Here is a 13,175-nt window from a genome sequence, read left to right as displayed (position 1 = left end):
ATTTGAATAAGATTTGAAACCACCTCTGAATGTGGCTCAAGTCACATTGGAAAAAAATCTGATTCCATGTGAACCGTCTGCATTTAGACTTATTTAAACAAATCGGATGTCAATCTTCATGTGGAACAGATCTGATTCAGGCTAGATTTGGCTGCCAGTGTAAATGACGCCTTAGATCATGTCAAAGGTCATGTCTCACCTAGATGCAGGATCTTTAACCCATTCTGGGCAGGAACCCATGTTGGTGTTTTAATTAATTTTGACCTGAGATTAAATTTATCCCCTGAGCAAGCAGGCAAGCTTAGCTTTACTAGCACAATGGTAAAGATGTCAGCACTTGCACAGGAAACCGGGTTCCCATTTGGGGTAGAAAGTTACATAGTGTAGCTTTAACAAGAGTGACTGAATGATGAAAACATTGGACCGATTTGGAACATGGGTTATTTTTCACTTTTGGACTTAAGAGGTTTCTGCCTGACAGCGACGACTTGCATTTTCCCCCCTTTTTGGAATCTAGCAGGAAAATAGCCAGAATCGACATGCTGTCAGAAAGCATTAATATGTTCAAGCAGACTTATGATGACACACTTTAGTCCATGAGGTGGAAAAAAATGTAGCGCACAATGACCTGATAACAGTAGCATTTGGAAGTATTACCATCATGACGCCAGTGTTGATTTTGACAGATTTTTTTAAATTTAGTTTTAGTCATAGTCTTTTGAATGAATTTTCAGTTTTAGTAACATTTTAGTCAGCTTAAATGTTTTATTGTCTAGTTTTGGTCGACTAAATCTACAGTTGATTTAGTCGACTGAAGTGTATTTTGGCAGGCCTTGATGGCGTCATAATGGCTGATTTTGCAGTTTGGTTGCATGCTGAAAATAGCCAATCTACGGGTCGCAGCGTGACACGTGAGCTGAGACGAACATTTTCCGTTATAGTTTTAGTCGACTAGACAAGACTAGACACTAGACTACATGACGCTATCTTTATCAATTACAAATCACTTACTCTTAACCCATTAGAACTGTGTAGATTTTTAGCTATATTGTGTTTTTCAGATAAGTCTTATAGGATTTAGAAGGCCTTTCATTGTTGTCAGGCACAAACCTCTTTTCTTCATATTCTAACTTTTTATGTGGATTTTTCTTTTTTTTCTTTTTTTCATAAAATAAAAATGAGGGGCTAAGTGATTAAAAAAGCGATTCCGTTACTGAACAAAGCGTTGGACCTCATGTGATGGACAACGGAGAAAGCATGTCAAAACCTCGGGAACAAATCCTCTTACATCTACAATACTTAAAAGGGCAGGATGTCAGAAAACAACCTCTGCACTCTCCTTCTGCATTTCAGCGGATCAGCCGACACAGTGGGAAGAGCGCGGTGGGCTGGATAAAGCGTAATAATTCAAAAGCCATGGACTTGGAAGTTCAGAGCCCTTTGCTTTAAGCCTCTAATCTCATCAGCGGAGTCTCTGAGGAGAAGCAGGGGGCTTGGAAAATCTTGTGATGCGGAGCGGCACAGGTGGCGAGGCGGCCATGCAATGTTCTACTGAAAGCTTCTGTAAACAGGAGGTTGAAGGGTTCCTCACTGGAGCTTCCAACAGCTGGACACAAAGAATACAGCACGTGTGTCTCTCCATGGCCTCTTCAAAAGGTCCAGGGTTCTTCGACTTTGTACTGCTGTTTGGTCGTATTAAAGATAGCTATGATAACATGATGTAGTTAAGATTATAGCTACACTTCAAATCCAAAAAAAACTAAACTGATTTTGATTCAAGTTCAAAATAGCACCAAAATATGTTCAATATGTTCCAGAATTGGGCCTTTAACCACTTAACAAATATACTATACTTAGCCGAGCTACAAGCTCACAACGTGCACGTGAGCTTGTAAATCTGCAGTTTTTCTGTTTGTTTTGTTTTTGCTGAATGTTCACAAACCCAGAATAGAGATCTGCCAGGCATTCATGAAGTTAAGCACAATGTTTCTACAGTATGTAGGCCTACAAACCATTTTATATAAATGAGGCCATTGGTTCTCAAAGTGGGGTCTGGGGACTCCCAGGGGTCCTTGGGGGGGTTCTGGGGGTCCCCAGCAAGTAGTTTTAATCACTTTATCCATTTATACGCATTCAAAGATGCAGATCTGCAAGATTGTACATTATATAACCCTGGCACAAAACCTTTTCAGATGGGGGTCTGTGGGCAAAACAAAGTTTGAAACAAAGTTTGAGAATCACTGCCCTAGACAGTCCGACTTCTCTCCCTAACCTCGTTGGGTCTGAGTAACCTAATCGGTTCTCACAGGTGGAGGGCTGGAGGCTCATACGAGGGTTCCTGAAACGTGGGGGCCCGGCCCCCCTTCTGCGCTCCGGTAGCTCGGGTCACTCTTGCATGTTGCCATGGGGTCAGTGAGCGGTGAGAAAGTAGCCCAGAGGACCTTCGAGACAAGCGACTTTCTGTGTGTGTCAGTCAGACCTGGCTCTGGCGTACAGGTGTTGCATTACAGCCGGAGTGTGTGGAGGGGAGGGGACCCCGCAGTGTGGAGGAGGGGAGGAGGCTCCCCACAGGATACACAGTGCAATCCTCCAGAGTTAAAGGGCCATGGACTCGATAGTTAAAATTGACAAAAAGCACGGCAAGTCTACAAAACAAGGGATTCTATCCACGTTACAATGTCCTAGAGATGGAATGCTGAGGTGGAGCGCCACACCTACTACCATCAGCTCCCAGTACTGACCGCACAGCTTGCCGCGCCCAAGCTGTGCTGCTCATACGCTGAGTCGGCGGTGCAACCCCCGATCTTGTGGTCCAAAGGCCGGCTGAGCTATACTGGACCTAATTAACCTTACAGGTCTATTTGGTTACGTTTGCACCCCTCCTGAGTAGATGTAACACTCAGGCTTCTCACAGTGCAGCGATCTGCCTGTCAAGGCACTTGGACGAGTGGGAGTCAACGGTCTTAAAGCATGGTGTTTGTGGCTCGGGATAATGATGGCATTCTGCAGACAGGGTTGACCAGAGTGACCATGGGTGGTTTGGCCATTCCGTCTATGCACAGTAAAAATCCCCAGTTGATTTAACTGTGTCACCCTTCAGGAAGCCATGTAATGACATGTCATTTTACCTAAATAAGTAAAAAACAAGTAAAGTCCTATCTTCTTGAAAATAAATTTAAAAAAGAAGCACAGATGATATGGCTCGCAGCCTTGCACTTTAACCCATTAAGAAGGTAAGTCTACAAAGTTCCTTCAAAATCAACTTTTTTCGTGCTAATGAGCTTGTAGGTCTGCCATTTTTGAAAAATCTTTAAAGTGTGTTGCAAATCTTTGAATATATATTCTTTCGGCACAGTTGTGTAGGAGTAGGAGTTGAGACATTACATTTAGTTTGACTCGGTTCCACAGATAAAATATTGTGAAAATAGCGTTGCGAGCTTGTAGATCAGGTATTTTAGTATTGTGTACAGTAATGGTGTTTTTCTTTACTTTTTTTAAGGTATTAACAAGGTCTCGGCCCACAGGTTGAGAACCACTGCCTAACACTAACACTACTAGAGTAAATGTACTTGGTAACATTACACCACTGGTAGACGTCCCTTCTCTCCGGCTGTGTGACATTAATAAGGCCCCGGGCTATCGGGATGTTTATTTTGACCTGTCACTCCCCCCCATGGGGTGCAACTGGCAATTTATGAGCCAAGACATCCCTGTCCATCTGGGTGACAGTTGAGGAAAAACAGTAGCGTCGGGCCGAAACGGCCCATGGGGGTGATTTATGATGGGGTCGAGGGGGGAAAATGAGAAAAAGGGAAACCGGATTAAATTTGTGTTAGCCGCTCGCCTCGTCAGACAACATAAAACATATTCTGAGCACCCAAACAGACAGGTTTTTGATCCCAAACTTTTATTGGCCACACTTTCTGCCTCGACTATTAAGTCTACGGCATTGGTTGTCAAGGTGGGGTACCGTCCAAGGACCCCTAAAGGGTCCTCGAGGGGTTACCAGAGCAGGGGCTCGACCCCAAGATGAGGAACAGCTCATTTTCACTGGCTATACTGTAAGTTAGCCCAGTGTAGTGGTTCTCGAACTGTTTATTTTAAACTCAGAGTATACGAATGAAACCAAATGGACAAATGGGTCCATTTGTAGACTCTTGTTACAGATTTTTATATTTGAAAATATATGCCAAGGTTTTTACGGTTCTAGGGCCCCCGGTTTGACCTGAATTAGGCTACCGTCCCCTATTTATTGGCATTTCTATCTCTAGGACCCCAATACAATAACATATAGTAAAATCAAAGTTAATTTAACTCTGAGAGTGTACAAATGGAACCAAATGTAAACTCTCTGAGTTACATTCATGGTTCCTAAAAATAATTTAGTTGGGGACCACCTGGAACTCCCTCAAGAACCCCTAGGGGTCCCTGGACCCCACTTTGGGAACCACTGTGTTAGACAGTTTTAGAATACTGTACTAAATCTAACAACACAAATCTTCTCTTATGGGGGTTTCCAGCACAAAATCTTTTCAAATGGGGGTCTGGTGCGACACCGTGGGGGTCCTTAACATGAAAATGAACTAAAAGAGAACTACTGGCATGAGAACCAAGCAACAACAAAAAAAAGCCTCAGGACAACTTAATTCCTAAGCACTTTAGTCAAGGGCCAGCCAGCTCACTAAGATAAAAGGGGGATCAGAAGCATTAAGTCCATGACGTTTTAATGTTAACCATAGAACGGATCATTGGCCCAGACAATGGTCGACATGTGTTGTGCTCCGCCGTGCACAAGGTACAAGGGGGGGTGGGGGGTGGTGGGGGTATACATCTGGAACAGATCAAGCGTCCCTCTTCGTTCGGAGGGGACGACGTGTGCGGAATCGTAGCTGTAAGTGTAAGCCCTCCTCGTGTGTGCCGTTAGATAGAGCTTTTCACATATACGCACATGTGTATGTGTGCGTTTATGTGAAGCATAAGCATCTCCGCCTGGTTTAAATCACAGACCCCCCCCCCCTCCCACACACACACACACACACACCGCCACACCGCCCCCTTCCCATTTCAATATTTCCTTCAGGAACATAGGCTGGAAACATAATTGAATATACACCTACATTTCCACATGGATATTAGTGGCTTTTTCCCCCCCTACTTCTACAGTCAAGAGACGGATGGGTGCTTTCAGAGCCCCATTCAATGCTCTTGTGGTATGATAGTGTCACGCCAAGAATAGACAATCGACCCCAGTACCCGCACGGAAAATAGACGATCTGCAAGCTCACAGGCTTGTAGATTGGCTATTTCTGACAGTTTATTTTCAGTTTCAGTTCAAGCTCATGTGAGCTTACGGATCTGCTACTTTGGGTGCTTTCGTGTGACGCCGTAGTATGATGAGCAAGCAGGGCGTTAATTTACGAAACACAAACAAAGTTAAAATATATAGTTAAGAGGTTTCTGCCCCGACCGCAACAAAATCTGGCTTGAGAGTGCCCTAAGGAAGGAAGGGGGGGGTGGCACACTTTTCTCATTACTTTCCCGGGACGTTTTGCCAAAAAGAGGTGCCCGGCAGGCGGCAACCCTTCCGCCGTCTTCTGAAGGAGTGGAACAGATGGTTGCAAAAAAAAAAACCACACACACACGCACAAAAAACCACAGAACCACGTATATACGAACAGAGGAGGAAAACTGCCGATGTGAAACACAAACACAACTACAAAGTGAAACCACCATTCCCCCCCCCCCCCCATCGATATAATCAGCCCAGCCACACTAACATCTTCCCCTATCGTTTCCTTCAGCGCAGCCAAAACACCGGGGGGACTGGGGGACACCACTTGCAAACACTTAACAAATCACCATGGGAAGAAAAACACAGCCATATTGATGCGTTGCCTTTGTAGTGCAGGAAGACGCACAAGCAACATCAAATGTACTAGAATACAAGTTCTATTGGGTGCTGACACACATGCACGCACAGTCGCACACACACACACACACACAAACAAACACACGCAGTAGGTACTGTATACACAGTCATTGTTTGATTGATAGTCTGACATACAGACAGACAGATAGTAGAAGTATATTGTGCATGTTATGTTACATAAATTAGCCTATTGGTGCATTCATTGTTATAATGCACTCATGTCAAGATATCGATGCTAAAAGACATAGGCTGCAGTGGATGCAGTCATTGTGCATGTGCAGTGCATGCAGTGCCATGCACCATTCAGTGCGTTTATCACATTTGACTTTGGTTAAATAGATGACGATGTTCTTTCTCTCTGGTCCTGCTGTCACCAGTAATGTAAAACGCCATTGGGTACCACAAGGCTACCAGCTATCAAACAATGATAAATAAAATAGAAAACATGTCCATATGCAAGACATTTTCGTATTCATTAACGACAAACTCAATTGTGTCTTGTCTGAATCATGTGAAGAGGAATACACTGTAGGTTTGGAGTGGATGTTGGCTGTTTAGCTCACTGCTTGTCAAAGTGGGGTCCGGGGACCCCCGGCCGCTCTTGGCGGTGTTCCAAGGGGGACCCCCGGAAAAATGAGGAACAGTTTAAACTAGGGATGTGCCGATGAGACATTTTGGCCGATATCGATATCCGATATAATTAATTGCCGTTATGGCCGATAAACGATATCACCGATATGATCTCATTCTGTATTGAAAAATTATAATAATTTTGTCCATTCTGAAAACAGGGTGTCTGCACTGCAGGCTTAGGCAAGTCAGATTTAACTTTAATACCGTTATATTTAATATTGTAAGCTTGTAGATCTGTTCAAGCTGTTACTTTGGACTTGTTTATCTATAAAGACAGACCAATTAATCGGACCGATTAATTACTCGAACCGATGTCGATTAATCTAAAAACAACTCAAATCGGCCAATACCGATGTGTTTTTTCGATTAATCTCCCATTAAACACTTTTTTTAAAACAGCCTATGTCATGTTTTGGCTATTTCAAAAACATGTTGATCGACAAGCTCAACCCGAAACAAAAATGTTGACGAATCTTCTCTTATGGGCACACAATTCTTTCAAATGGTTGTAACTTGTCTGTGAAGCCAAATACATATTCAATTTGGGGGGATCCTGAGTTGACTCCTTGACATGAAAACGTTTGAGATGGGTCCTTGAGGGGTCCCATGCAGCTTAATGACTGTCCTGATAGCTATAGGAACCAAATTAACCAGCTGTTGCTCTGAGAGTGTGCACTCTCAGAGTAACAGCTGACACATTCAATCAGTTAATAGCCTACTACCAGGGGAACAGTTATGGGGCCTATATAATTGCATACCAAACAACTGGGGGTCCTTGAAATTAAAAAGAAAAAAAACTCCACTGGTTTAAATTACCTGCCAGTCAGCAGCTGACTCCTGGAGGGGCTACACAGAGGCTGCACGTAGTAATTCTCCAGCTTGACCCCCTGCGCTGCCAGCCTGTCCAGGGTGGGCGTCTTAATCTCGGACCCGTGGTAGCCGACGTCCCGGAAGCCCTGGTCATCCACCAGGATGAAGATGATATGCGGCGGCTGACCACCGGCCGGCTTGTTCATGTCAAGTTCGTTCGCTTGGTTCCGCCGCAGATGATCGGCGTTGTTGTTGTTGGTGTTGTGCTGCTGATGGTGGCGGTTGTGCCAGCTCTCCCACTGGTGATGCCCCCGCGTTCCCTCCACCACCGCCAGGACGCTCGCCAGGATCCAGGCGAAAAACATCGTCTTGCTGGGGACCGATCGCGCGTTTTTACGCGTATTACGCCCAGTAGTTGGATGGGGTTGTGTTGTCAGCTGCGCTGCGTCTCGTTGCAGCGGGGACGCTGGGTCCGTCGTGGGGCGGCGTGTCGCACATGTTCGAGGGGAACAGCAACGCTTGGAAATTGGGTTCGCATTATTCTTGTCCTTCACGCTGCCAGTCCTCGTCCTCTCCTGCTACAATCAGTCCAATGAACCGAACACATCCCAGCTGCGACGGAGGGGAGGGGAGGAGGAGGGTGTTAAAAACTGTAACTTGACATAGGCTACACAAGCACAACGAGGCGTTTCCACGTGTAAACGAGGACGGTGCCTTGCAGGCTTGCAGTTTCATAAAACGCTTTTCATGTTCACTTCGTCTCATAGACTGTCGTCACTCAGGTTTGTTGTTGAATCTAATGTTGTACGTAAGACGATGCGCTGTCACTTTCTAGTTCGGATTCGGAATGATCTCATCTTTCTCCCAAATAGACACAAATAAAAGCTTTCAAAAATGTTATCAAGACTATAGTTCCCAAAGTCACATTAACGGATCGGTATACGCAGTAACGCAGCACAGGCACAGCACTAAATGGATGGTCTTCATTGAGCTTGATTCAAAAGTGGACCGTCTTGTAACTGTTAACTAACTGCCTCCAAGCAGCAGTGAGTCCAAGGACCGACTCTGACATACAAGGGGTGCACACTGCACAGTTTCACTAGCAGAGGAGGCAGGTCTTAGGTCTATATGCGCTCTGAGCCACTGTGCTTAGCCTGCCCTGGTTAGAAATACACCAATAAGGATGCCTCCCCCTGGCCAGCCGGGGCGCCTGATGGAGGGGAAAGGAACTGGTTGGAATAACGTGTTCCTTCCACGCGCTACGTCCAACCAGGGAAACTCCCCCCTGTCAGGTGTAAAGGAGCAACTTGGACACTCAAGCATAAAGGAAGCATGAGTTAAGTCCGTTGCTCTCCCCAGGTTGGCGGAGGATGTGTAGAGCCCAGGATCACATTGACACAGGGGTGAAAAATGGGTTACAAAATCATGGGATAAAAAATATATTAAAAAAAAAAAAGAAATACACCAATAACTTGAGTTTTACGTTTTTGGGAAGCATCAAGCATGCATATTTAGCCTACTGAAGTGAAATGGATATTAAACTATATTTATCAGACACGCCCTCTCCCAAATATCAAGTAGAAAGACTGATATTGTCCTTCTAATTTTGATTGAACATTTTATTAACAGCTTGCAAAAAGGTACTGTGTATATATTATTATTATTTTTAATATATATATATATATATATATATATATATTATTATTTTTTTGTAACACTATAGGCCTATTTGACACACTCTCAAAGTGCCACATGGCATACAGTCATAAATAAAAATCACACATATATCATCTCATTCCGGCCAATCACAATTTGTGTCCTCACTTTTGCTTCTTCACTTTTCTGCCCTTTTCTGCCCTCACTTCACCACGGTGAAGTGGGCCACATGCACACACCACACAAGTGGTGAAAAAGGCCCAACAACAACTCTACTGCCTGCGGCGCCTGAATAAGTTCAGAGTGAGCCCCCCCCCATCCTCAGAGCATTCTAGAAGAGTACCATTGAAAGTGTACGTTCTGACGAGCAGCACCATTGCCTGGTTCGAGAACTGCACCAGTGCACCACCACAGAACGGAAAGCACTGCAGAGGGTGGTGCGAACAGCGCATCGTGGGAGGGGAGTTTCCCCCTCTCCAAGATATACGCGAGAGACCTTGTGTGGCTCAGAGTGTAGAGTGGAGAGTAGCGACACGCTTTGATCTCACCACAAAGCGGGTGCCTATGGGCTATAGTTACAAACATTGCTCCTATGGCTTGAACTATCCCATTGAGATAGAATGAGCACTTCCACATTCCATTGTTACAATGGGAGTCAACGCTAGCACGCTTTGGTGCCTATTGGCAATAGTTCCAAACATTGCTCCTATGGCTGAAACTATCCCATTGAGATAGAATGAGCACTTCCGCATTCCATTGTTACAATGGGAGTCAACGCTAGTGTCTCCACTCTCGTAGGCTACTATATTACTCTGGTGTGGCTAAGGCCGAAAACATCCTCAGGGACATCCATCACCCCAGCCATAGGCCTTTTCAAGCCACTGCCGCACCCACAGCCGGGCAAACGTTTCCAGAGCATCAAGAGCAGCACCACCAGACTCTTGAACAGTTTCTACTTGTCAACAATTAGATTGTTGGGTGGGAACTAAGTTGGGTGTCACTGCACAGACTGAACTGAATTTGTCTGTTTTAATAGACTCTTTATATTATACACGTACATCACATTCATGACCTTTTATTTATTTGTATTATATATGTATGTATAGTATGCATGTATGATGCATTCACATTGTATCATGTAGATTAGTCATGTACTGTACTATGCACTTTATGCTCTATGCTATCTTTAAACTGAAATGATGACCAACCAAGAATTTCACTGTGACAATAAAGATTCTGATTCTGAACTGTATACACAGTTAAGAAAATAGTTTCAAGTTTAAAAACACAATGGCATCAAGCAAATGCCTTGTTGAAAAGAAAGGTTTTTAGTCCCCAGATTGCAGGGGGAAATATTGAAAATCAGTTTTCTTGAGATCAGTTTCTAATTGATTAGTTTCTCTTCTGTGACTCCTCAGGGACGTAGAAAAAGAAAAACATGTTCTTCTCTGTTTTTATACTCCAGTAAGCTGCTGGCATTTGATTAACGCAGCCCAGGAGAGATTTCATATAAGTGGGAAAACACTTGTGATGTCTGGCGAGTCAACCATATGTCACTCAAACGAGCCACTCAGGCATAATATAATAGTTTGTATAGAAATAGCATACATACTGTACAGTATGATTGAATCTGTCATAGAGCTTCAAGATGTGAAAGAATAATATATACCATCATGATACCTTCAACTAATTATATAGGCTACTATACCTTAGCCACTATTAAATGATAAATGGTGCATTTATATGGCGCTTTTATCCAAATTGATTTACATAGATTGTGCATTACATTCCCATTCTCTCAATCTCACACACAATAACTCTTAGTCTTATCCCAAACATTTTAGCAAATAAAGACCACGCTTTCAAACAAAAGATGAATTTTTGATGATAATCCTGAAAAGTAACAGATTTGGACATAATGGTATGAGGTTTCCCCTTGACAGGAACGATATACCAGCCTCACATACTATGTTTCATATATACTGTATCTGTGGCTTGTGAAAATGTACATCATTCTCTTTGTATGCATAATCATAATTGTGTTGTGTGACGCTGCCTTGGGTGTAATCTTGTTCTCCGAGGTTGTGTTGTTTGTTTTGCCACGGTAACTGTAATTCAATCAAGGCTAATTCAATGGAGAGCCATCAGGATCACATGAGCAAAGCACAGCAGTGTGTTTGTTATCCATATCTGCGTGTCTGTGACTGTGATAATGACCTGTTATCATAGATTACCGGTAAGCCACAAGCTTTGATATAAAATGGCTATCTCGTGTACCCTATCGCCATGTCTTCTGCATCCCATTAAGAACATGATTAAGGGCTTTGATACACCGGGCAACGCTACAAGGGCCCTGCATGCACATTACTCACCAATGACATGTTTAAATATTCAGGGAAAATGCCAGCGTTGAGAGCTTGTAGATCGGCTATCCTCGCTATTTGACGTAGTCCTATACAACAATATAGGGCTTACAACTATACTTAACCCTATTGACCAGAGTTCCCCTATACTGTATGTGTGGTTCTAATTAGAGTTCACACCTTTAGAATCGTAGTGTTTTCACCGTTATTTGGAAGCGCACTTGCAAAATCTCCATGGCCCACCAGTGGTTGAGAATCACTGCTGTGCTGTATCTATGACTGTACGTATATGCCCCTTCCTTTTTCCCCTCTACACCAAAATATCTTTTTGGATAATTGCTGATCTACAGCACGAGTTGTGAGAGTGTATATCGGCAAACTTTCGCCAAATGTTCTTACCAAAGAATAGCGGTGCTAGGGTTCAGGCAATCTGGGAACCCATTTGGTTAATGCCGTTAGCACAGTGGTTCCCAAACTTTTCAGGTCAAGACCCAAAAAGAGAGATTAGACGTTTGTCCGGCACACATCTAAAATCTACAAGCGCACGACGTCTTGCGAGTTTGTAGATCTGCTATCTTCACTACTTCTTAATTATATATATTTTTTTAATTCATGGAATTTCTTAGATTTGTTTGTTCATTTTAAAATGTATACAGATATATATTTTTTATTAAAACCTTTTGAAATATATTTTTAATGTAGCAAAAGAAAATGGGATGCATAAAAATTGGTCTGACACCCACAAATGGTCCCGACACACTGCTTGGGAATTAGGGTCCACATGGTTAATTGTGTAAACAGCTACTACTGTAATAGTATTGACTATATGTATTGAGACATCACCCATGGCCAGGTGTTAACTCTCTCCACAATGTTCGCTCTATCACAGGTGTCTGGAAAACCTTGCAAACACCCGGCTTTATCTCATGCGATGTGTTTGTTTGCTTATAGGGGATCGACGCACGCAGCTGGCTGTGCCAGTGGCCATATTACTATGATGGCGGGCTGCGGTATAAAGAGCCATGGTGTAGGCCAGTGAATTGAGCAAGAGGTGTCTGGGGGGCCTGTGCACACAGTGAGCGTCTGTGAAAGACTCCCTCACAGGCCAGCTTTAATTCAGGGCCTTTAATTCTGACACGTGGAAAGCAACTAACATTTACTCGAGTGCTGTACCCGAGTAAGACTTTGAGGCACAGGCAACACAGGTCGATTCTACAATGTCTTCTAAATCAGAAGTTCCCACACTTTCAAGATTAAAAAAGAAATACCCTCACACGAAAATTGACAGATAGGCCACTCACACACCGAGCGGGGCGGCACTTTAAATCTGCTGATTTAATTTACAGCTCGGTAAACACGGTTGAGAGATCAGCGCACACGCGCACACACACACACACACACACACACACACACACACACACACACAGAGCATAAGGTCTCCAACATGTCTAACCGGCAACCGCGGTGCTACACCACAATGAGCACAAGCGTGTAAATCACACTCACCGCTCTGCTGGCTTTGACGGAGACGCAGTTTACTCTGCCCTGTTTTTACTGACACGACCAAAGCCTGTAAACTCCTGCCGAGTTGAATCCTTGAATCACCAAAATATTTCACAATGTTTAACACGAAGCGGATGTCATTACTAATGGTCCCCACAATGCAGTGCTTCCCAAACCTTTTAGCATGAACCAAGAGAGAAATTAACAGATGGACGGGAGATGCAGGTTTTCATAGTAAATGCGACCTACGGTTGCAAAAAAAGTAAATGCACCAAGTCTCT

General features: G+C 43.7%; 1 protein-coding gene and 1 long non-coding RNA gene across 2 annotated transcripts in view; both read right to left on the bottom strand.

The window, feature by feature from the left end:
• The window catches only part of arsj (arylsulfatase family, member J), a 31,779-nt gene extending 23,329 nt beyond the window's left edge, over positions 1 to 8,450 (bottom strand). The window contains exon 1 of the mRNA XM_080792603.1: positions 7,379 to 8,450. Coding sequence (XP_080648729.1) covers positions 7,379 to 7,737 — 359 coding nt within the window. The 5' untranslated portion in view covers positions 7,738 to 8,450. The remainder of the gene's footprint in view (positions 1 to 7,378) is intronic.
• The window catches only part of LOC308335551, a 522,414-nt gene that overhangs the window by 23,329 nt on the left and 485,910 nt on the right, over positions 1 to 13,175 (bottom strand). The gene's annotated exons all lie outside the window — the stretch shown is intronic.

The sequence above is a fragment of the Protomyctophum bolini genome (assembly GCF_963924005.1).
Source record: "Protomyctophum bolini genome assembly, chromosome: 20".
NCBI lineage: Eukaryota > Metazoa > Chordata > Actinopteri > Myctophiformes > Myctophidae > Protomyctophum > Protomyctophum bolini.
This window is presented reverse-complemented; position numbering and strand designations above follow the sequence as displayed.